Source organism: Neomonachus schauinslandi, chromosome 12 (genome assembly GCF_002201575.2).
Source record: "Neomonachus schauinslandi chromosome 12, ASM220157v2, whole genome shotgun sequence".
Lineage (NCBI taxonomy): Eukaryota > Metazoa > Chordata > Mammalia > Carnivora > Phocidae > Neomonachus > Neomonachus schauinslandi.
The window spans coordinates 97389263-97414220 of NC_058414.1; the positions used below are offsets into that span (position 1 = coordinate 97389263).

The window sequence follows — 24958 nt, forward strand, 5'->3', positions numbered from 1 at the left end:
GCCCCCAAATTGCATTTCAAAGCAGGGCTCATCATATTTAAAAGGCAAAACCCAAAACCATGCACTTCTGTGTTTAATCAACACTAGACCCAGTTTTGTGCTCTACAGAAAAATGTTATGGTGAAGATACAGTCTTCTGTGCCTCTGTTCTGTGGGAGAACCCTGATGTAACCCACTTGAGAAGGAAATATTTCAGTAAACACTACTACTTGTCTGACAGCTAACTGATTTTAATTTTAGAATAAGACTTTACATTTACATTGTAATTTCACAGTACAAAATTGTGCATATATATCATACATTTTGTAACTTGGAGGTTATTCAGTATTAATTACTTTAGAGCAGGGATTTTCTATTTTTGTCCATTGAAATAAAATGTGCTGAATATGTATTTCTAAATTAAAATTTGAAAATCCTAAAAAAAAAATATCTGAGGTGTGGTTATTTGTAATGCTTTTTACCAGTGTAACACCAGTAAATACTACATCTATGTGACAGTCTTATAAGCTCCAACAGGCTTTAATTTTTTTCATTAAAATCATATTTCTGTTTAATAGTATCAGCCAACCGAAAGTTTATGCTTTTTCTGCAAAGGACCACAGGGTAAATTGTTTAGGCTTTGTGAGTGATAACAAGTCTCTGTAGCAACTGCTTGACTCCGGCTTTTGTAGAGCGAGACCGTATGTAAGCAAATGAGTGGCTGTGTTCCAACAAAACTTTATGTGGGCACTGAAATTTCAGTTTTATACAATTCTCATATGTTGTTGTTATTGTCGTTATTATTATTATGTGTTTTCAGCTATTTAAAGATGTGAGAGCTACTTTTAGCTCTCAGGCCATACAGGAACAGAAAACAGCAGGCCAGGTTGGGCCTATAAACTGATTTGCAGACCTCTGATCAGAGGCTTGGAGCTGTCATCTGTGCTTCACTGACTTGCTCTCATTCATTTTTAGCTACCTTTACTTGCGAGGCTTCTCTTTCTTCTGTGAATCTGAAGTGTATCTTCAAGTAACTTCTTCCTGTGAATTCTGAATTATTCTATCTGGCCTGGAACAAAATCCCTTCCCTTTGCCATAACAAGGGCTTTGTATGTTCAAAGAAAGCCACTCTGACCCTCTTAGACTTTCTCTCTCTGTCTCTCTCTTAGTGTTTCTTAAACTCTTTCCAGATGCTTATGTTCAGTTGCTGATCTCCTTTGTTTGGTCCTTAGTTTTCTATTCTTTACAAAATGAGCACAAACTAAACAAAAACTTTAAGTTATTATCTGTCTAATGGAGTGTTTAAAAGAATTTTTGGTTCCAAAGATCTTTGTACTAAGCCACAGTGAAATGTGGTTGTTTGGAGTGGGAGCTGTTGATTTATTTTTGTTGGTTTGTATGTTTAAATATAACCTAATTCGTTATAAAGATACCTTATTTATAAATGATCAGATAACCCTGGCATTATTTCCTATGGTTATGAGTGGTTAATTAGCACATAGTTTTTAGTTCTTAATTTCTACAAACTGTATACTTGCCAGACATGGTTATTGAGAGAAAATAATGGTACAAAAAAAGTTCTTAAAAACAGAGAGAGATGTTAGATAAAAGTCATAAATCCATTTTGTTATCAGAGAATGACTTCTAATAAACCTAATCATAAAATAAGTAATTAAATTAAAATAGTTCATCATCACCTCCCAAACAGCTTTATTCACTCCATTCATTTTCCCAGGTATACCAATGGCACATTAATAACTATTCCTCTACTTTATTGGGTTCTGTTATGCCTTATCTGTCAAATGGAGGTTAGAACCACTTCTGATATTAAAGAAACATGATACCAATTGCAAGTAGTACTGAATTTTTCTAGATGAAAATATGCTAATCTTTATCAACAAATTTCTGACCTTGTTGGTACTGAAAATTGTGTTAAATTGTACCATCTTTAGAAGATGACTTTTTTTACTTAACAGGTTCTGGGTTGAATGACGGACAGTGGCATGAGGTTCGTTTCCTGGCTAAGGAAAATTTTGCCATTCTCACCATCGATGGAGACGAGGCTTCAGCTGTTCGAACTAATAGTCCTCTTCAAGTTAAAACTGGCGAGAAGTACTTTTTTGGAGGTAAGACTACCATTTTTTATTGGTTAACTAGTACATTGTTAGAAACAGTTTCAATGAAGTTTGATTATGAAGTATTTATATTTGATTCAGGAGACTCAGCAGATCTCAGGGAAGACACCAAACTCTTATTCCATGAGCTAAAAAAGAGTGGCAAATTTATGCTTCTTCATGATAAAGGTATTCTTATAATGTCACCATATTCTTCTAGTTTAATTCAAATATTCAAAGTATAAAGCATGAGATTCTGAATGCATTCATATTTGTAATACTATCCTCAAGAGTCAGATCCTTGGGTCACCTATTGCTCTGTAATTAATTACTCCAAACCTTAGTGGCTTAGAACAACAAACATTGCCTCATAGTTATTCTAGTCCTGGTTTTTTTTGAGTAGCATCCCCACCCAACTTGGGGCTTGAACTCACAACCCCGAGATCAGGAGTCACATGCTCCACCATCTGAGCCAGCCAGGCCCCCCTGTCTCACAGTTATTCTAGATCATGAGTTCAGGAGTAGTTTAGCTGGCTGATTCTGACTCAAGGTCCCTCATGAGGTTATTCTACCTCATGAGCACTTGACTGTGACTGCATTATCTGCAGCCTGCACTGGGCTGTGTGTATGTTTCTAGGAAGGTGCACTCGCTCAGTTGACCGTGCTGCTGGTTGTTCTCTGGGGTGCCTCGATTCTCCTCCATGTGGCTCTGATTTTCCAGGCCTGTTTTCTTCAAACCACCTCTCTCATGCGTGATTAGGCTGAGAGAGATCAGGGGAGAGGAGCAGAGAGGAGGGGAAAACCAGTAAACAAGAGAGAAAGTTTCCACGATGGAAGCTGAAGATTTTTTATAATCTCGTCTTGGAAGTGACATCCCATCACTTCAGTTATACACAGTTTGGTAGAATCGAGTCCCTAAATCCAGACCACACTTAAAAGAAAGGGATTACATGAGGAGACATGCATTGAGGAAATCTTCGAGGCTACCTACCACAGGTTGCCTTACAGGAAAGCCATCTTATCACACATGTCTTAGTTCTTAAGTAACGAAAAAATAAGTGAAAAAGAAGGTTCTCTTAAAACAACAAATTCTACTATATGTGAAAAAGTATTCTATCATGGACCTGGGCATATTTTTTTTAATTTGAAAAATGTATCCTGCCAGAATTTTTTTATCATTAATGAAATATAGGGACAGTTTTTTATTAAAGTGCTAGGTGTGTTGTTTAAATCAGTATGTCTTTCACTAGATTATTGAATTTTTCATCCAAAATCACACAATATGAGATCTAAAAAATATATTGTACTCTTAGGAAAGGCTTTGTTAAACTTTAAAAAACATATGTGTACATATATCTGCTTCTCAAAATATATTTATTAATATTCACACTTAATTGCTTATTTAAGTGTTTATATATCAGTATATTTATATATATTTCTAATTATTAGAATAAGCCTATTTGAGAGCAGTCATCTTGTATATCTTGTTCCCTGCTGTCTCCTCCTTGGTCTTAGAAAAATTCCTGGAATATAGATGACCAAGAAATATGAATGAATTAGTAAATTTAGAAAAGCAAGCAAGGCCAAGCATTTTACTCCCAGTTGCTTAAAAGGAGAACTAGAAGCCCACAGAGCTTCACTGACTTGCCGCTGAGTTTGTAGGCAGCACCTGAACTCAAGACCTGTGACTCCTGTGCCAGGGGGCTTCTCGCTGTACATCATGATACGATGCGTGACAACTCTGAGACAAGAGACCTGGGCTAGACCTCTCTGTCTTGAATCTTACACTGTGTTCATTGGAAGTTAAAAATTACATGTTTCTAAAAAGGCTCTCAGTAAATATTTGATGAGTTGGGTGAAAGTCAGACAAGATGTCTTATAAGTGAATAAACTGGGGCTTATTGATGTGAGAGAAAGTAACCCAGTAACCCAACTGGTTTTCCTGCAAAAATATATTTAATATGATGGGCTTTTGGCCAACAGTTTTCATTGCTGTCATAGAAAATAGATCACAGTAGTCAGTTGGAAAGCTATTGATAATAGCTACCCATCCAAATGGCAGTGGAATATCTTTGGCCATCGATGAGCATGCTGAATGCCTAAGGCGAGTTTTGGTCTATTTCCATCTACATGGGTAGCCTCATAGCTATAACCAACAAATTTAAGGCACAGAGTTCATGGGATATGAAGTCTTCATAGTGTGCTATTTACTACTGTTTTACAGATTTTGGTTTTCAAACCCAGTGTCTAGGGCATATTTTCTCCCTTTTGGTCTTTGGTCTGCCATTGGGAAATCCTGTCAGCAGATGATCAGGATGCTTCTTTGGTTTTATCTTCATTAGCTGAATCCTTGGAATATATGAGAATCACCAGGGGAACTTGTTACATTTCAGAATCCTCAGCCCCCCACTCCTAGAACTCAATGCAGAATGCTGGGAAAAGAAAGAATTCTAAGCTTCAAGTTATTCTGGCACAAATGATCTGAGGAATAGAATTATAGATCAACCGTAGCCAATTTGCATGCACATCTTTCAGATTCTTCTGAAAGACGTCAGTCACCGAAAAGTGAGATAAGTGAGAATTAGCTGCTGTTGTGTAGCTTAGCCACTGTGAAGCAGTAAGAGGAAATCACAGGCCAAGGTCTGGTGCTTGTACAGACATTTATTAAATGAACATTTTTATTAGCAAGTAGGCACAATGCAGTTAATACAAACTGTTCTGTAAGCTCGGTGAAGTCCTAGCTCTCTGACTTGCTCTACCTTGAATAAAACGTTCTCTTTGGGCAGCTTTCACAGTATTTTAGAAGCAGGATTCAGCTACACTCAGCCAGTGCCAAGGAACAGAAAGTCTCCCGAGCTGATGGCTGGCACAGGATCACTAAGTGATCAAGATTCCAGAACCATGTCCAGGGCTTCAGGTCACTGGCCTCACTGGTCTTATCCTGTCTACACACAGGCTGTGAGTGTCTCTAAAAGATGTTTTGTCAAACTACATATTCTTAGTATCTTTAATTTCAGCACTGAGATATCTTTCCTAACATTTATCTAACATTTATGCTGATTAACAAAGCACTCATTTCACCAAAGAAAACCCAGTTTGGCATTTAGTAAGTTGATTAGAGGAACAGAGAGCAGAAATGCAGTAGCTGCTTCTGGAATGGCTGCCCGTGACCACCTCTGGCATGCGGCTTTCCGAGTAGAATGCTGGCTGTCTCTAAATTGTAAATTAAACACACACACACACTTCCTATTGTCTGTGCTGAAAAATTTAAAGTTAGTTGTAGATGTTGTAATAAAAACATCTTAAGAAACATTAGTAGAGTAGAAAGAAAATTGACTTGTCCTAAAATATGACTTTGAAAAACACGCTCCCGGCTTGGGATCATGGCTTCACTTGTTGATAGATCATTTTAATAATTTATCTTCTTCATCCATTGAAAGGCAGTAGAATTTTAAATAATGGTTGTGAGCACTGCCAGCATAACCTGTTAAACCCAGGGTCTGATTCCAGGGGATGCTAAGTGCTGACTCCCTTTCCAATCCACATGGAGTCTTTATTAAACTCATCAAGGACCGCCCCTTTCAAGGAAGATGTAAGATTTCAGACCATGTGCTCACCTAAAGTATCTGACCAACTTCTTCACTAATCAAAACATTCCTTCCTCCTTGGTAAAAAATAAATTGTTTTCTTACCGGGTGAAAGCCTTAACTAAAGGCTTGTTGGCCTCGTGTATTCAATTACAGACTTCTGAATGTGTACACACTTTGTTTCTTTTGAAGTAAAGTCCTGGTCATGTAGCTTCTATTCTTTCCTGCTCTTTCCTACCAGCGTGGAGCTTTATTTCTCCATGCTTGCGCCCTGCTAATCCCGGAAAAGGTCTTAGTTCTCCTCTGGAACACTTGTGATCAGATATTTAAGCACCAGAAATTCTTTTGTCTTGTTCTTTCTTGGGAATAAACAGAAAAAGAAAGAGATTATTTATTTGGGATGTTTCCTCAGGAAGAGTTATTTTGGTTGCTTTAATTTTTGTTTCCTCTACCACCCAACTGGAATTACTTTTGATAAGACTTCGTTAATTTTAATAATCAAAGTAAATTTATTTATTGGCTGTTTACCTGGTAATAGGCTTTCTGATACAGGCCAGAGCCCGTGGTCATGAGAGAATAGAAGGATTTGTAAATGTCTCAATTTTTTCAGGGATGGTATTTTTTTATTATTATTACCCCGTTGCTTTCATTTGAAAGGAGAAGGAGCTGTGGGCTGAAGAGAAGAGGTAAGAAAGTTCTAGAGCCAGTCTTCCTGGAAGGGGGTGGCTGCTCTCAAGAAGGACTTCCCTTCCAAACATACTTTGATGGTTTTATTTATCTTTTCTGTTATAAAACTGGGATCTAAGTTCATTCATTTATATCCAAAGAGATTATAGAGCCCCTAGTATAAGCCAGGTTTTATGCTAGACGCTGGCCATATACCATGACAAAAAAGAAGACATAATCTGTGTCCCTCATGGAATTTATAGTTTTTGCTTCCACAGCAACATTGGTCTCACCTTTATAAAGTTGTCATTTTATGTTATTTGTATGATTCTCTTACTAATTTTATAGCTACTCTGAGCTCCATCTGGGGAAACCTCTGTTCTGCGCATAAGACCTTTCATCCAGTTGGATGAGGCTCACATTGTCAAGGATAGTCTCCTTTACTTAAAGTTGGTTGATTGAGACGTTATCCATATCTGCAAAATACCTGCACAGCAACACCTGGAGTCATGTTTGATTGAATAACTGGGCACTATAGCCTATCCACGTTGACACACAGAATTACCCATTGTAGGGTTTTATAGATCCTGGATTCAAGACATCACATAAAATTATAATCAGACATCTGGTTTAATGTACAGACGAAGTAATACCAGAAACTGCTTTTACAGTTTCCTAATTACAATTTCCAAGTCTTCTACATGCTTATTTTATAATTTCTAATGTTACTTCCTTTATCCCCTCTCTCTCTTTTCAATACCTTTACTAAGATAAAACTTACAAATGTTAAAATCACCTATTTCCAGTGTACAGTTCAGTGAGTTTTAGTAAATGTATACAGCGGTGCAGCCGTCACCAGCCTCCAACTCTAAGATCATCCCTCTAACTCCCCAAATCCCCTCCTGCCCCTCCTGCTTCACCCAACAACCACCCATGGGGTTGTTTCTGCCCCTGTGTTTCTGTTTCTAGACCCTTCCGTTCTTTGTGGATTTGCAGTTTGTTTTTTGACTTTTCATGTAGTTCTTCTTAGAGACTCGGCCCAGCCCTCACCTTCTCCAGGGGGACCACTGGGTCCTTGCCCCCTACTCCAGCGCACCGCCCCTTCCCCACTCCCCATGCCCTCCGGCTCCACTTTCTTCCCTCCCCTGCCACAGCACTTACTCATGCTCTGACATATTACATCCTTCGTTATTTACTATATGGATTGTTTCTTGCTGGAAGCTCCACTAGAATGTGAGCACAAAGAAGGCCAGGTTTTTGTTTTTTGTTTTCTAACGTATCTCAAATATTTAGAAAAAAAATGTCTGACACATAATAGGTTCTCATTGTCTATTTATTCATTGAATAAATTAATCAGTGGTCCCTTATGGATATATTTAACAGTTACATGCACAAGGGGCTACAGGACTTTTTATTCCCACATAGATTGTCAGCTTCTGCCATATGCCCCTCACCCCCAAAACATTTAGGTAAGGGATACTGATTGTGCAGCATACGATATTCCATTGTCATATCTGAGAGGTATAACTTCCCAGGGTCTTGGAAGATAAAATAATTTTTATTATATCAGGTGCAGGTTTTTATCTAAGTGTACTACATGTATGACTAATAATAAGTAGTAGAGACAGGATTTAGATAATTTTGTTTGGTGAATATTTACTAAAACCTGGCATTATTATTCATACTAGAACGGTGAACAAGTTAGAAAGAATACTTGGCTCTCAAAAGGTTACATTCCAGTCAAAATAACAAACTGGTAAAATGAGTATATTGTGGAGTCAATAAATCCGGGAAAGGATGGGAAGTCCTTAGGGGAGGGGTGTTGAGAATTGCCTCTTGCTGTGAGTTGGCCAGAGGAAGCCCCCGTTGACAAGATGACATTAGGACAACGAGCTCAAGGAGGTGAGGAGATCAGGGAGAAGAGCATCCCTGGTAGAGGGGAAAGTAAGTGCAGGCACGTGTATGGGTGGTGAGCGCGTGTGGTGCTTGTGGAAAGGAGACCGGCTTGGCTTTAGGAATGGGGGCAGTCTTATCTGAGTGAAATGGGAAGGCGTTGGAAGATTGGACCAGGGGGGTGGCATAATCTAATTTAAATTTTAAAATGATCTCTCGGATGCTGTTTTCAGAAAAGAGTATAATCAAATGAGGGCACACAGTGGAGACTATTGCAGTAATCCAGATAAAGGAAGGTAGAGACTGGGAGGTAGCAGCGGAGGGAGTGGGAAATGATCAAGTCCTGATCAACAGGACTTGCCCACCGGCGGGATGGGGGTTGTGATATACAAACAGGAGCCAAGGATAACACCAGTCTGCCTGACAGAAAGCCTAGAGCTTACCCTTTCCCTGTTCCACACTTCCTCCTTCCCCTTCTACACGGTGGGGTCCATTTGGCAGTGTCTGCCTAAAACTTAGTTCTGACCTGTGCATAATAAACTGACAGTGTCTGTCTGTGCAGCGACCTGTCAGTCATCCCTCCTCCAGAATCAACACGACCGTGACCTAACCCCCTCACTTTCATGTCTCCCTGCATCCTCTCTTGGTTTTCTTGGATGGTATCTGACTCAGTTCCCAAATCTCTCAAGTCTTTGCCAGACACTCTTTTTGCTGTATCACCCATGGGGTATAACAAGGGTCAGGAGTCTACTGATTTAAAACCAGCTCTTGTAAACTAAAATTCCAATCAGTCTCTGATTTGGGGACCACAGTGCCACTCAGAAATAGACAAGTGGGGGACACTGACTCAAAGCAAAGCAGCTGCTATAAAATAAAATGTCTTTTAAAAACACTAGTTCACATAGAACCTCTGAGTAGATGTACTTCCAGCTTGAAAGTATGGCCTAACTGTAATCTCCTCCTGTTCTTTGTTCCATCCAAACTATACTCCTGGTCCAACTATACTGAGGTTGGAGGGGGTTAGGAGATAAACTACTTATTGTCTTTTTACAAATAAAATGAAAGTTAACCATCATCTACATTTACATAGTGCTGAACATTGTTATTAATGTTGGAATACTTGAGTTCCCCACCTTTTGTGTAATATGCATCTCTTTGATTTTTTTTTTAAGGAAATTTTGCCTTTATTACAAAGATTTCAACTATTAGGTATATATAGATAGCACAAATAAATTTAAAAATCAGGCATCTGCATTTAAGTTTAGTATGAAATTAGGGAGTACATTTTTCATAAACATAGATCTTTCTTTTTTTATTATTATGTTAATCACCATACATGATTAGTTTTTGATGTAGTGTTCCATGATTCATTGTTTGCGCACAACACCCAGTGCTCCATGCAGAACGTGCTATTGCAAATGGCAAGAGACAACTTTTTTTGACCAACTAACAATTTATTAAACTTCAGAATGAGAAATGAGGAAATCACAACTTAGAACCTTAGAGATTCCTGTAAATTGTTAATATTTTATTTGATTTGGGTTGGCTAATTATGTAACAATTAGAATTCATTTTTCTTTTATTGCTTCCAAACCCACCAATTAATTTTGGTACATATATATGCAATTTTTTTCTTTTGTGCTTCTACTGTTTTACCCTGGTTCAATATTATGATGTTATTATATTATATAAAACATTATATTGTTTTTCTCTTTTTCAACTTCAGAGGGTTGGCCCATCCTTAATTGTAGTGAGTTAACCTAGAAACTTGCTCAGTTATTAATTTCTTAAAAAGGATTTGTTGGTACAAAAACAACTACTTGCCCATGTAAATATTTAGATCAATATTTGCTATTCTATGCAAATTCATCCCCCACTTTAAAAAAAGTACATTTTTTTAAAAAGCATTTCTTTCCATTATGAGAACATTAATAAGGAGAGACACATTTCTTTTTCAGTCCAATTCCCAAAGTGCTTTTGGTTGTATTAGTTTGTTTTACAATTATATGCATAAAAGAAAAGGGCAAAGAAGAGGAAGGGAATTGCACAATGAAATTGGATACATTAACTTCATCAGAAACCGTTTCTCTGTTGGAGAAAGGAAAGTATTCATTACATAGCCCCAAATTCCAAAGACCTTTATATATCTCTAGAAGTAAAATTTGCTTAGACCTAGGATTTGGGCTAAGTAGAGTTATTGTGATATTCTATATGCCTTTGCTTTTTTCTGGCTCTCTGAATGGCTTGCGTTGGGAATATTCAGATTTAAGATAGAACTAAGTAGTTTTTCAAAGAAGAAAAATCATGGAATTATAAAAACTCTTTGACTTGCAAGAATTGTCTTAATGCTGTGGCTATTTATCACTGACACCTTGTGCTTTCTTCTTACATTAATTTTGCTACATTAAAATCAGTAGACTAAAAGAACATAATGTTTTGACACTGGAAATAATGTAGATAACTCTACAAATATGTAGGTTAAATATGATTTCTCTATGTATTTTTTAGAAAGTATTTTCCATATCTAAAATGCTCTTAAGTTGAAAAAACCAGCCAAATTTTAAAATAAATTTTAAAACGCATATATCTGCTACAAATATGTGATATGTGTCAAGTTACTACTTGAGGAACATAAGTGTTTCTACACATTATTTTAATCATTGATTTTATAATGTTTTACCAAAACAAAAAAAATAAGAAAAAAGGAAGAAATTTATGCTTTTTTTTTCATGAGTGATATGTCTGTTTAGGTACTCTAAGAAGCAGAGGTTAGGATGGAATTAGACATTTGAAAGACTTACTGGACAGAATGCCTCTGAAGGATACAGGGATGAAAGAGGAAGAGGAGGTCTGATACCCGAGGAGGGCATCAGGGGGAAGAAGGGGATTGAGTAGGAAGAGCCCCAGAGTGCTGGCAGTGTTGGCATGGTCCCTCGCAAAATTGCCTGTTAGCATCTGCCACCAAACGGAAATGGCTGGACCCTGGTCCTGTTGCCATAGTTAGTAGTTGATTAGAGCAGGCTGGAGGCCCATGGCCTCAGCAGAAGGCCATCTCTGGACTCTAGTTATACCAGCCAATTCTGATCCTCAAACAGGAGGATGTGACAAGCATCCTTCCTTGACCACCACAAGTATAAGTGAAAACAAAAGATCGTTCTAGAAGTTCTTTCATAGTATTTCTTTACAAACCAGAGAAAAGTGTGTTTGTTTGTTTTTCCCAATAAATATAATTGGTATTTCTGTCTGCATTCCTAATTCTCTATGGCCAAAAAAGAGAGGAAATGATTGTAGGCTACTTATTTTTAAAAACTTCTGAGAATTCAAATAATAATACTCCTGTATGAGCAGGAAGAAAACCAAAATGGAAGCTAGTGCCTGTGATCATGCAGGTCTGTCAGTGTTTATTTTGTTTGCCCATTTGTTTGGTTTTTCCTTTGGGCATTCAATTATTTATACATCAACTTCTCACTTTGAACTAGGAAGTAAATTCTTTCTGAGTGTGTGCATTTTTCTCTTTTCCATTGCTGAGATTTTAAAGATCATAGATTCAAATAAATGAGTTTGTCTAGTCTGGCTCATCTAGGAAGTAATCAAATAGAGCCTTTGCTAAATTCTCACTTTTTTTTTTAATACTTCTTTCTTTTGGCTTCCCACTTGCCCATCTCAGCAACCAGCCATCCTTCAAAAAATTAAGAATCATTATTTACTCCCCAAGGGAATTTTACAATAATAAGGAATTTGTAAGGCTCTCTGGCCTTCAAGACCCTAACAAGGATACATCTGCAGTGGTGAAATTTCAAGTCTTTTTTAGGGAATAAGGTGTGGGAGAGAGGCTAATTTTTGGTCATTTTCATGACCCCAAGTAGAAACCCCAAACTCATTAGGAGCCAGTCTGCATTCTCCTACAATACCTCCCAGCCCTAGACAACCACTAATCTAATTTCTGTGTATAGATTTGCCAATTCTAGACATTTTATTTTTTTACTTTTTATTTAAAAAAATATTTTCTTTATTTTTTTGGCAGAGAGAGAGAGGGAGAGAGTGAGCACAAGCAGGAGGAGAAGCAGGCAGAAGGAGAGGGAAAAGCAAGCTCCCTCCTGAGCAGGGAGCCTGTTGCAGGGCTCCATCTGGGATCATGAACTGAGCTGAAGGCAGACACTTAACTGACTGAGCCACCCAGGCGCCCCTAGACATTTTATATAAATGGAATCACACAATAGGTTGTTTTTTGTGACTGGCTTCTTTCATGTAGCTTAATGTTTTTAACGTTTATTCAATTTTTAACATGTATCACTACTTTATTCCTACATAATTATGGGCAAATAATATTCTATTGTATGGATATACTACATTTTTTTAGCCATTAATCAGTTGATGGACCTTGGATTGTGTCCACTCTTTGGCTGTTAGGAATAATGCTGCTGTGAACATTTGTGTACAAGTTTCTGCATGCATGTAGGTTTTTCTTACTCTTGAATATATACCTGGGAATGAAATTGCTGAGTCTTATGGTAATTCTATTTTGTTGATCTCCTGAACTCTTTCCTAAGTGGTCTCAAGCGTACAGTTTTCTCTCCACACTTAAAGAAACACTAATTTAAGTAATGATTTGGGGATCAGAATGCAGGAAGAAAAAGAGATATTTCTTGTATCCACATAATGAAAACCCTAGATTCCATAAAGGGAGGCAAGGATTAGAAAGAGAATAAGGCAGCATTAGAAAATAATAAAACACTGGGTAATGATGTGAGGCTAATGTCATTAAGTGGAAAGTTAGAAATACAAAAGCGAAAATCAGAAAGGAAACAAAGATGTTTTTTATCTAGATAGGAACAATCTCAAAGGTTAAAAATGCTCTTGTAAGGTGGTATAGAGAGAAAATAATAGGAAAAACAGAGTGGATCTTAGACTTCTTTATAAAAATGAAGTTTTATCATGGAACACTACATCAAAAACTAATGATGTACTATATGGTGACTAACATAACATAATAAAATTAAATTAAATTTAAAAAAAAAAAACAAAGTTTTAAAGCATAACTGAATTTCAGAAGGAAGAACTTTCACAGGTATCATGGAAGAGATGTGACCTGAGGTGAATTACCTAAGCACAAAATAAGAAACATCAGGATGAGGGAATGGGAGAGAGAGAATAAAATTTGTCAGGATTTATTTTTAAAAGTGCAAATGAACAAAATAAAAGTCTTTTAACATAACACTTGTGTTTAATTATATATTACATTATTTTTAAAGTTGCTACTATTTTTTTATTTGACAAAAGTTTGTATTTGCTCAACGTTAGATAGATTTTGCTTTCTGGAATAGGATGTCCACAAATGTGCTGTGTCAGATAGGTTTAAAAAAAGAAAGCTTCTTATTGCATGAAGAATTTCAGAAGTTTTAGTTAATCATAGTTTTTGAAAACAGTGAGAAAAACTGGCAGTGTTTACCACTGTTAATCTACAGAAATATCGATTTTCACCTTTCTTACCATACATAGAACATTTTTATATTTCTTCAAGTGAGAGCAATCCAGAATCTCATTAGTTATTGCATCCAGCTCAAATCCATATCTCTGAATGTTGTGTAGCCCTCTACATCATGTCAAGATTTGGTTCCTTCTGGTTGAATGAGTAATAAACTGAAGACTGATAACTGCAATATACACTTCTCCCATGAAAAATAAAAGTATAAGAAACATAACCTTCACTGGTCTATAGTAATTTTTAAATCTTGTTAGTCAGGAAGAGCAAGCGACCCCTTCCTAATGCCCTCCGTGACCTTAGGTTTCACTCTCTGAGAGATCCTCCTTGTCCATTGTTCTACTTGGCCATCTTGAAGAGACTCTTCTCACGGGCTGCATGCTTTAATAACTGACTTCCTGTTGATACAGATGTGGATGTCCAGACTGCTTTACTCATTGAATGGACACAGATTGTTGCAGGTCATGTTTGTGGTTTCCTTGGCAATGTAATTCCTCAGAAACATTGTAGTCTTCTAATCTGTTTCCTTTAAGGTGGTTCTCTGTGCAAGGAACCACATCTAAATTTCTGTTCTTGATATATAGCTTTAAGCCTGGTTACTCCATCCTTCTACTTAGCTGTTTCCTGCTACTTTCCCAGTGGAGGTGTGCCCCTCTGATCTCTCTTCAAGAGAATTTGCTTAAGGCTCCACACCTCCTCCTCTCTCCCGGACTTTGAACTTAATGCCTCCTTTCAACCTTGAGGCCTTGAGAAAGAATAACCCCTGATTGGTTGACAACAGCCTAAATCTGATTATTGCCATAGAACTATTTCCCACTATCTGGTAGACAGCTCTTTTGTTGTTGTTGTTTTATTTTCATTTATTATTATCCATGTTTATGCAGTACATGGCAGAATTCTGCTAGAAATCATATATTTTCATCAAATACGGATTAAATCTTAATATAGCAAGTCCTAATCAATAGAAGCCTATTTCTTGCAACTCTTTTCTTTTTTTTTTTTTTAATTTTTTTCCAGCTTAACTCTTACCTGAGTAAGATCCTCTTACTCCTTTCTAAGTATACCTCTTGGCAGCTGTGGCTTATAATTACTGTACTTTATGATACAGGTTTTTTTTTTTTTAATCTTTTCAAGCTCATAAATTGGGGATTCTCCTTCAGTTCAGATTGCCAACATAAGCAGAGAGCACCTGCCATTTTAAAGTGGTTTTATTTTTATCTCAGCCTGCAGGCTAGCTAGTCCTAGACCGAGTTTGTCTCTCTCTTTCAGACTGCTGAACACAGCAAGAAAGAGCCAAAGCACATCAGCAGTTGAGTATTTCCTAATATTTCTTCTAATAGTGAAAGTCCCAGTTGGCATCTGGTTTGCCTTCCAAGGAATAGCGGTTGACAATATGATCAAATATTTTGCTACAGATAGCAAAGGTCCTAGCTTTCCAAGCCTGTATTAGCCCCAGGCTTCAGGGCCTGGTGTCAACTAAAGGCAATTCTATAAACTTCTGTTCTGTAATGCATAGCACCCTATTTTTAAATATAGTACCAAATATGGTATTAGTTTGGATTAGCTTCAGCTCTGAGTGACAGAGACTGTGATTAACAAGATAGAGATATATTTCTTTTTTTCCATAAAAGAAGATTGAAGGTAAACTCTGAAGGCTGTTGCAGAGCTCCAAGGAGTCAGGAAGCCAGGCTTCTTCTGTTTTACCATTCTCCATAGTTAGTATTCACCGTGTAGTTTCAAAGAGCAGGTTAAACTCCAGGTATTATATCTAATTTTCAAGCAGAAGCAAAGAGAAGATAATGAGAAAGGCTGGGCTCTTTCCTTTAAGGCCACTCTCTGAAGTCCATATATGAAATACATCAATGGCTGAAACTTACATGGTCACATTAGGGAGATTGGATAACCAAGTGCCCAGCTAAATGTCTATATCCATACAAGAGGGGGAAAATTAATATTGGAGGATAATTAGCAGTCTCTGTAACAACTCCTCTGTTTAATATTAAATGCTTGATATTATCTTTGAATTTGATTATAGTCTGCATCCAATTTTACTTAATAAAGTGATGTCCAGTATTATTATTCACTCCTTGGGCAAATTTTGGAAATCTGTGAACGGTTGTTTAATCTAAAGATACTGAGTTTGGGAAATACATTTAAGTAGATTCATTTCTTTTCCAAGTTTTCAATTATCTATCATCCTAGCCTGAAGCCTTTTATAACAAATAATTTAGAGTAGTAAAATTAAATAGTTTTTAAAAAGCAATAGAATATTCTCTAATCATGTATTTATATCTCTGTCATTCCCAATCATATTTCTATTCCCCATAAAAAGCCGAATTCAATAAATTCCTTGCTCTTAAATTAAGAGAGAGTTATTTGACCATTCCTCAAAACATTAGAAGTTATTGAAATTAATGTTAGTTGTTATCTAGGACCTTTTTTCTTTAGCTCAGAAAGTAACATTTGTTAGTTCATGGATGGTAGAAATTTGATCATGAATGTTTTGTCTGGAGAAATGAAAATTAAGAGGCCAGAAAAACATAACTTTGGATTTAGGAAACTGTCCAGACCGTAAAAAGAAGTGAGGTGTATCAGGTGGACAGCTAGATCTTCAGCTCCAGGAGAGCAGGAAACACCCTTGATTTTGCTCAGCCCAGCTTTCGAAGATACTTCACAGGGCCTGACATGCAGAAGGTGCTCATTGTACATCTGCTCAATGAATTACTAAGGGTGATTAACCATATCATTAAAATTTGTTCTATTAGAATGTTTGAATGTTTATATTACTTTATGTTAGGAAGCAATTGTATATACATTTTAAAACTTTTTTTGGCATTCTTCTTATTAAAAAAGTATAAGGTACACCATGCTGTAGCTTATATTTTTATCTCTTACTGTGGCATTAAAGTGTAATCTGTAGGAAGGCATAATCTTTCCCTAGACATCAACTCTAAAGGTTAAAGCTATATTCTACAACACTTGAGTTTTTCCTTAATAAACATCTCTACTTTTTCCTAATATAAATTTCACTAAATCTTTCTAAAACTTATTTTTTTATATCTGAAGATTATCTTGTCCCTTGGAAACGTGCATTTTCTGATGTATCATTTGTTTTTCAAAGAAAAAAATCTTTTAAACTATCCCCAATATTAAACAATTATTTTTTAAGATATATATTAATTTCCTGTTAATGAAAATCAAATTGGCTAAAGGAAGATACACTTCAGTATTGTCCTTGTTTGAAATAATACAAATATCACTATAGGGAAAATGAGTTGTTAAAATTCTGTGTGTGGCTGTAGGTAATGGCACAGTCGTGGGAAAGCAGCCTCCAGATTTTTAGAACATCAACATTTCAAATGGTTTTAGAGGAGTGAAATTAGAATACTTAAAAGTAACTAAATATAACTTATTTACTGTGGTATGAAATGTTGATTTGCTATTTCTGAATATCATGTACATCTTCATCAAACCGGAGAGATGGTTGGATTTAGCCCAATGGGTAAAATCTATGCATTCTGTCTCCCTCACCACCACCCCAGCTTGTTCCCCTCTTAAGGTGAGAGAATAATATATGTTGGTGGAGGAGAGTTCAAGAATGAGGAAGGCATGCAAATGTTTTGCCCCACTTACAAAGAACTTAACAAGCAAACATAGCCCCTGTTCTTATTGCTGTCTAAATATTGATACTTTTTCAGCCAGTCAGGTAACAGCTAAGATTCCCTATGTTATAGTGGGAAAATTGCACTAGTCACAACTTCTAGCTACAAAAATTAGTCACAACTTCCACCTATATTCATTGTTGAATTCACAGAATGTGTAATTTTTTGTGGTAAAATACATACAACAAAAGTTACCATTAACCATTTTTAAGTATGTAGTTCATTGGCATTAAGTATACTCACTTTGTGGTTGTATGATCATCACAGTCATCCCTCTTCAGAACTTTTTCCTCTCCCCAAACTGAAACTTTGTAACTCTTAGACTCCATTAGACAAGGACTTCCATTTCCCTTCCCCGCTGCCCCGCCCCCCCGCCCCCACCCCACCCCCCCACCCCCAGCCTCTGGTAACCACTATTCTGCTTTCTGTCTCTTTGAATTTGCCTGTTCTAGGGACCTCGTGTAAATGGAAGCCTATGATACATGTCCTTTTGTGTCTGGTTTATTCCACTCTTGAGCATATTGTTTTCATGTTTCATCCATATTGTAGCATGTATCAGAATTTCATTTTTTATAGCTGAATAATATTCCTCTGTGTGTGTGTGTATCTGTGTGTGTTACCCATTTTGCTTATCCATTCATCCATCAATGGAAACGGAATTCGGGTTGTTTTCACCCTTGTGAGTACTGCATGTACAAACGGTGTACAAATAACTATTTGAGTCCATTCTTTCACTTTTGGGGGGTATAAACCCAGAAATGGAATTGCTAAATCACATGTTAATTCTATTTTAATTTTTTGAGGAACTTCCAGATTGTTTTCACCATGGCTACACCACTTTGCATTCCCATAAAAAATGCAATTTTTTATGGATTAAGAGAGAGTTATTTGGTGGAGGATTCCACCTCTACCACATCCTGACCAGAGCTTGTTCTTTTTTCTTTTCTTTCCTTTTTCTTTTTCTTTTTTCCTTACAAAAGCTATCCAAGTGGGAATGAAGTGATTGATTTTGTTAATGGAGAGATGAAACGTGGTGAGGTAGATGTCCTCTTACACTTGGCTTTTACACTTAGCCTCTCTCCTGTTCTGCAATGACATGACTAGACTAGACAGTAAGTTCTTTGGGAACAGGAACAATGTTTACCACTGTATTTCAACTTTTAATATAATAGATGTTTAATACATGCTGAATGGGAGAACGCATGAATAAAAATATAAGAAAACATGAATGAATGAAGAAACAGACTAATGCATTTTAGAATTTCTATAGAAATAATTGCTAATTTTCCTTTTGTCAATCAGACAAGCTATGGAAACCTTCAGGAACCCTAAAACTCCAAGCTGACTTGGAGAGTCTTGCCATGTTTTTCTACTTGAAAAAATACACACTCACAACAGTAATATTCACTGGCTTTTTACCATGTTCTAGGAACTATTGTTAGTGTTTTCCTTAATTTATCTCATTAATCCTCATGATAGCCCTGTATCAGGGCACTATGATCCTTATGCCCATCTAATAAAGGTAGAGACTAAGCCGCCAGTTATGTGATTTGTCTGAGGACCGTCAGCTCCTAAGAGTCAGAGTGAGGACTTGAATCTAGGTTTGTCTGACTCTAGACACTAACCTTCTAACCAACATAATGTTCATTAGAATGCCTGCATTTAGTTAGCATTTTCTCAATTACTTCCCAGGTTAAATTGTAATCATTGCTTTAAATGCTTCACAAAACATTCTTACATTAAAACTTAATCAAATTAAATAGATCAGATCAGAATAAAAGGGCTGAAGAGTCAGATTACCTGTATTTTAAAAGTCTCCAAAGGCATGGAGAAGCTAATCCTACCTTCATTTCATAGCCATCCAAAGTCTTCTAAGATAAATGTGCATTGCATTTTCTTTTATTAACTTTTCTCGTCTTATATATAGGAATGAGAGACCTATGTATAAATAAGTACATATTTGTTCTGTGATTAGTGGTACTTTAGGAAAATACTCTCTTCCGCCAAAGTTCTTTCCTTATTGTCTCTGCAAGAGCGCTGTGAATTGTGTGCGACTGTTGAATCACAGACCTGTACCTCTGAAACAAATAATACATTATATGTTAAAAAAAAAGAAGAAGAAGAAGATAGCAGGAAGGGAAAAATGAAGGGGGGTATATCGGAGGGGGAGACGAACCATGAGAGACTATGGACTCTGAGAAACAAACTGAGGGTTCTAGAGGGGAGAGGGTGGGGGGAGGGGTTAGCCCAGTGATGGGTATTAAAGAGAGCGTGTTCTGCATGGAGCACTGGGTGTTACACGCAAACAATGAATCATGGAACACTACATCAAAAACTAATGATGTAACATATCATGATTAACATAACATAACATAATAAAATTAAAAAAAACTGATTTAGAAAAAAAAGAATACTTGAAGTTCTCATATCATGCACTCGGGTTAGGGGATTGAAAACAGTTGTGAAAATTCAAATGCTCTCCTAAAAAGTTGATACATGAAGCCTTTATCAGCCATCAACACTAGCAGGAGTGAGTTGTTCAGAAAGAGAAGGACCTTGAGAGAATGAACTGTAAGAAAAATTGTGGAGAGTCTAGTAGGCTTAAATAAGCTGAAGCTTATGAAAAATATCAACAGTTTTTAGGAAAAAAGTATCTAAATATATTGGGACAAAAATAATGAGGATGGGTCAGGATGAGAATGTGGTGTCATTTTAACAAGGAATAGGAAAGAAGCAGGGTGGGCTACTCCACTCATTTATTCCGTCAGTGTTCTTTTCCAAAGAAAATGGATTTCAAACTGGAAAAAGGAAAAACAAGTATCAGAGAAAGGACACTGGAATCTAAAATAAGTGAAGAGGGGTACCCGAGTGGCTCAGTTGGTTGAGCATCAGACTTGGATCATGATCTTAGGGTCATGGGATTGAGTTCCCTGCTCAGTGGGGGGTCTGCCTGTCCCTGTCCCTCTCCCTCTATCTTCCACTCATGCTCTCTCTCTCTCAAATAAATAAATAAAATCTTAAAAGAAAATAAATAAAATAGGTGAAGAAAAGAAGAGCCTCTCATTGCCTGTAAGGAGCTCTGAGCAAAGAATGCAGATCAGTGATAAAACTTTTAACTCGCCATTTAAAACAAAATCATGCATTCTATTAATTCAGCAACCAATGTAGCTGGGAGTTGTGACTCATTTTTGAGTCATTTGAGTCATCAAAAGCCTCCTTTTTTGAGTCTCCAGACCATTCAGGCTCAATGAAAATACCCAGCTGCTCCAAGTCTCCATCTTGGTCTCTCAGTAACAGATATAAAATGACAGGGACTACCATTATTGGCCATTTATAAAGTGAGAGAGAGCAGATTCCAGAAACCCCAGGTCTGCAAAAGCCTGACTTAAATCACTCTAAAAATTATAAAATTGATGATTAAACTCCTTTATCAATACTTAGTAATTAATGAAGCAATCAGGTGTCTTACTAAGAATAAATCTCTCCAGGAGTATTTTTTTCTTTTTTTGATAGGAGCAATAGGTTTGATAGGATTTTCATTGGCAGGTGATAATCATTGGAGGGGAAGCACCCATCCTCATGCATGCACACACCGTTTGAAATTGCTACTGATATAAAGCCAGCCTGCAGGAGTGCACCATGTCCCTCTGCTGTCTTGGGGCAAACATAGTAGAGAACCTGATAGATGCTGTAACTTTAACTTGATTTAGCAAGGCCTTTGGCAAAATCTGTTCCAGCAAAATCTGGAGTTGAACTCAAAACCCTAATTAAGTTCACTAGCTCTTCCTTCAATAGGCAATTCTGACCCCAAATTAAATAGACAAAGACCAAGAGAAAAGGTGAATGTACTACCTTTTATAAAGTCTCCTGATTTTGACCTCTCCCCACCTTGAAACTGGGAAGAAAAATAGAACAGAATAAGACTGGGCTGAAAAGAAGTAAGTTCTCTGATGATTTGTGGCTGGTTGGTCATTTCCAAGGGCTTGAGCACACTCATCATACACAGAAGTACATATATCAGATCCTCTGCCCTGACCATAGATAACAGAGTGAATCTGAGTACTTTGAGAAGAATTGCAAAAGGCATAAATTTTTTATAATGAAATAAGGGTAGAAGTTACCTGTGAAGCTACTCTTTCTTAGGGAGAGCTATTAAACTTTGCAAGCAGCTTGCAGTGTATTTGTGATACAGGCTATGATTGGCAGCATCTTGGCCTCACAGCCATGGGTGCAAGTGTGCAGTCACCCCTGCCTGGGGGGAAGATGTGGAGGAGGGCAGAGCCTGTTACAACTTCTCCGACTTCTGGACCCTGGTCTTGACATGTGATTCTTAATATCTCTGATAATTTTTCTTTAATTACTACCTCAGATCTTAACTTACAGCTCTATCATCTTTTTCTGCCCTTTAGGTACCTTGAAGAGGTGCATTTGTGCTGTAGAAATAGTCAACTGAGTGAGGGTCTTAAGAGGCAGCCCTAAGCCATTACTATTGTCCCTTTCCTATGAAACACTTTTTTTATCAAAGACTCTAATAATAACATCAAACCAAACTTACCAGATTTGCAATTGATACAAACCTGGGAGGAATAGCTATGAGCACAATGGCACTGTTTTAAAAAATTCAAAGAGAATGTTAACAATCTATGTTCAAGCTCTGGTTCTACCACTAACTAGTAGGCCTCAATTTTCTTAAAGATGAGAAAAGTAAGATTCTGTGAGTTAAGCAGACTACACATAAAGCTAGGAACTGAGAAGAGACTGAAGCATAATTGAGACCCAGATCTGTTTGTCTAGAGGCACAATATACTTTGGTAGAAAACTGAATGGGAGGACCTGGCGAGGAGTGCAGGGTGGGGACGAGGATGGTGACCAGGGTGACAGGCTTGGACAACCGGTGAAACTGTGCATATCCATCAGGATGGCAAGGAGAAGGATGTTTAAGTTTGGAAGCAAAGGTGACGTTTCACATATATCAGATAGGAGGTTCCTTTCAGATGTTCCTATAGAAACATCTCATATATACTTGGGTGAAAAGGTAATGTGGGAGTCACCACCATAATGTTACAGTGGTAACAATGACAAACCAATGAAAGTGGATGGAGAACAGAGCAATGTGGAAATGAGTACCAGTACCCGAGCAGGATGGGACACCGACTTTAGGGAATGGACACAGGAGACAGAACCCCACATGAGACTTAGAAGGTGGAGTAGCTGGTAAAGAGCCAAAGGGCACCAAGTGTGTAGAAGCCACCAAAGGAGGAGAGAGGATCCAGAATTTGTAGAGTTTGGTTAGGGATGATCTGAAGACCCATCAGGATAAATAGAAAGGTGTCTTTGACTACTGGCCAGCATGTGCTCCAGTCTTTATTCTTCCTGCATTTCAGTTCCCCTGGGATTAAGCACTGATAAATTCTCCAAGACTTTTCCAAGAGCACTGTCACTTAGAAGTGATCTTATCAGCTGCCTGAGTATCCCAGAATGTTGTCCAGCAAGCATCTGGCTTTGCATTCTCATGAGACTGACACGCCTTACTCTTCTTGACTCTCCCCTCCTTGTTAAGGTCTACCATGATGTGGCTTTGGCAGTACTTAGTATGGAAATCCTAGTAAGAAAGTATTATTGTTATTTGCATTAAGCTAAATGTTAGTCTGCAGAGCAATAAGTCTGCTAAAATGTAATGTTCAGATGATCTCAGTCTGCATTAATGGAAGAGAGTCAAGATGAGAAACAATAGCTGTATTTTCCTCTACATTGGTTAAACTATATCTGTTATGTTCTATTCTGGGTGCCAAATTTTAAGAAAATTAATCCATTTGAATGTATCAAGAAGAGGGTGAAATGAAAAATGTTCTGCAAATCGCTTTTTTTTGTGGGATGAAGATATCCATAATGGCCACCAATTGGGCAGAGTTTTCAGAACAGAAAGCTCCCTTCTGCTTTTTTTCTCCACTCCTCTAAAAGTATGGAGTGCTCCACAGACCACTCAACAGATGGCTGCTTGACCTCTGGAGAAGTTCAGCAGTGCCAATCAGCAATCAAAAACTTTTAGCAGGGCTTCCTGGGCAGAACACAGAAAGTAGCTGAAAGAAAGAGAAAAATAATTCTAGTACAATGATGGTCAGAGTGGGTTTCTGCTTAATTTTGGAGGGTAGAATTTTTGCAAACACATTTCCACGGACACATAGATTTGGGGAATGTTGGCTTAAAAGCATACAGCTTTCTTGCTGCAGGATTCCTCCGAATATTTAATATGTGAATGTGCAAGTGACACAGTTTCCCAAATTTATTTGGCCTTTTAAAATGGACCATCTTTAAGTACTAGTAGTTCCCAGGACACATTTTGGGACACTGATCTAGGAAGTAGGGAGAGGAGCAGAAAGAAGGAAGATGGGATTATGGTTTAACTGCAACCCCATGGTAGAGACTTTGATTGATTGTGTGACGGGGTGTGTAGCAGGAGGAAAATACTCTTTTTAAAATCTATTTTATTTTATTTATTTTATTTCATTTTATCTGCATCATGGTAAGTGTACTCTTTAATCCCCATCATCTATTTGACCCATCCCCCCACCTACCTCCCCTCTGTAACGATCAGTTTGTTCTCTGTAGTTAAGAGTCTGTTTCTTGGTTTGTCTGTCTTTTTTTCCCCCTTTGCTTGTTTTGTCTCTGAAATTCCACATATGAGATATCATACGGTATTTGTCTTTCTCTGACTTATTTCGCTTAGCATAATACTGTCTAGCTCCATCCCTGTTGCAAATGGCAAGATGTCATTCCTTTTTGTGGCTGAGTAATATATATGTATAATGACATATATACCTTGCCATCAAAGCAACCTTGGATCTGAGATGGATTCAATCATTTTATTTAAGCCAGAACTATGAAAAGCTTCAAAGGGGCCATGTTCTTGGATTCTCTACACTAGACTCCTTCCTAAAATTTTTGCTCTTTTACTCCTACTCTCCAATTCACTTCTGTCTGAAAGGAAGATATGCCTAACTCTGGTCCTCTCAAAGCTCATGTCTTCACTTAATCCAGCCCTGCTCTACTCTCTTCTGAGACATCAGGTAATCTCCTGCAGTTAATTTATCTGCCTCCTTCCGCACCCTCCAACTTTTGATGTACTCTAGTTTCCTAATGCCAGAAATATACAAACACCATATAAACCCCAAACTGGCCTTTGAACTTGCCCGTTCTTGATGGTAACAGCCCATCTCTTTCATTACTTCATGGGCGAAACTTTTTGGAAAAGTATTTAATATATCAGTTGCCTGCACTTTCTCCACTCACTATTTATTTCTAGGTGCATTGTGTTCTGACTCTTACTACCATCTCTAATGATAAAAAATAATTATTCACAAGAAGAAGAAAATGCTATTTATAACCATAAATACTTTCTGTAGAAGATGAAAACTGTTACATGACTGGTCTTTGCTTCTGAAAAATCTTTTTTTTTTTTTAAGATTTTATTTATTTATTTGAGAGAGAGAGAGAGCACAAGCAGGGTGAAGGGCAGAGGGACAAGCAGACTCCCCGCCGAGCAGGGAGCCCGATGTGGGACTTGATCCCAGGACC

The 24958-nt window shown here is 37.4% G+C and overlaps 1 protein-coding gene across 1 annotated transcript in view; it reads left to right on the top strand.

Moving 5' to 3' along the window:
- Positions 1 to 24958, top strand: part of CNTNAP2 (contactin associated protein 2) — a 1342199-nt gene that overhangs the window by 462123 nt on the left and 855118 nt on the right. Inside the window, exon 9 of the mRNA XM_044920022.1 lies at positions 1956 to 2105. Within this exon, the coding sequence (XP_044775957.1) occupies positions 1956 to 2105 (150 nt within the window). The remainder of the gene's footprint in view (positions 1 to 1955; positions 2106 to 24958) is intronic.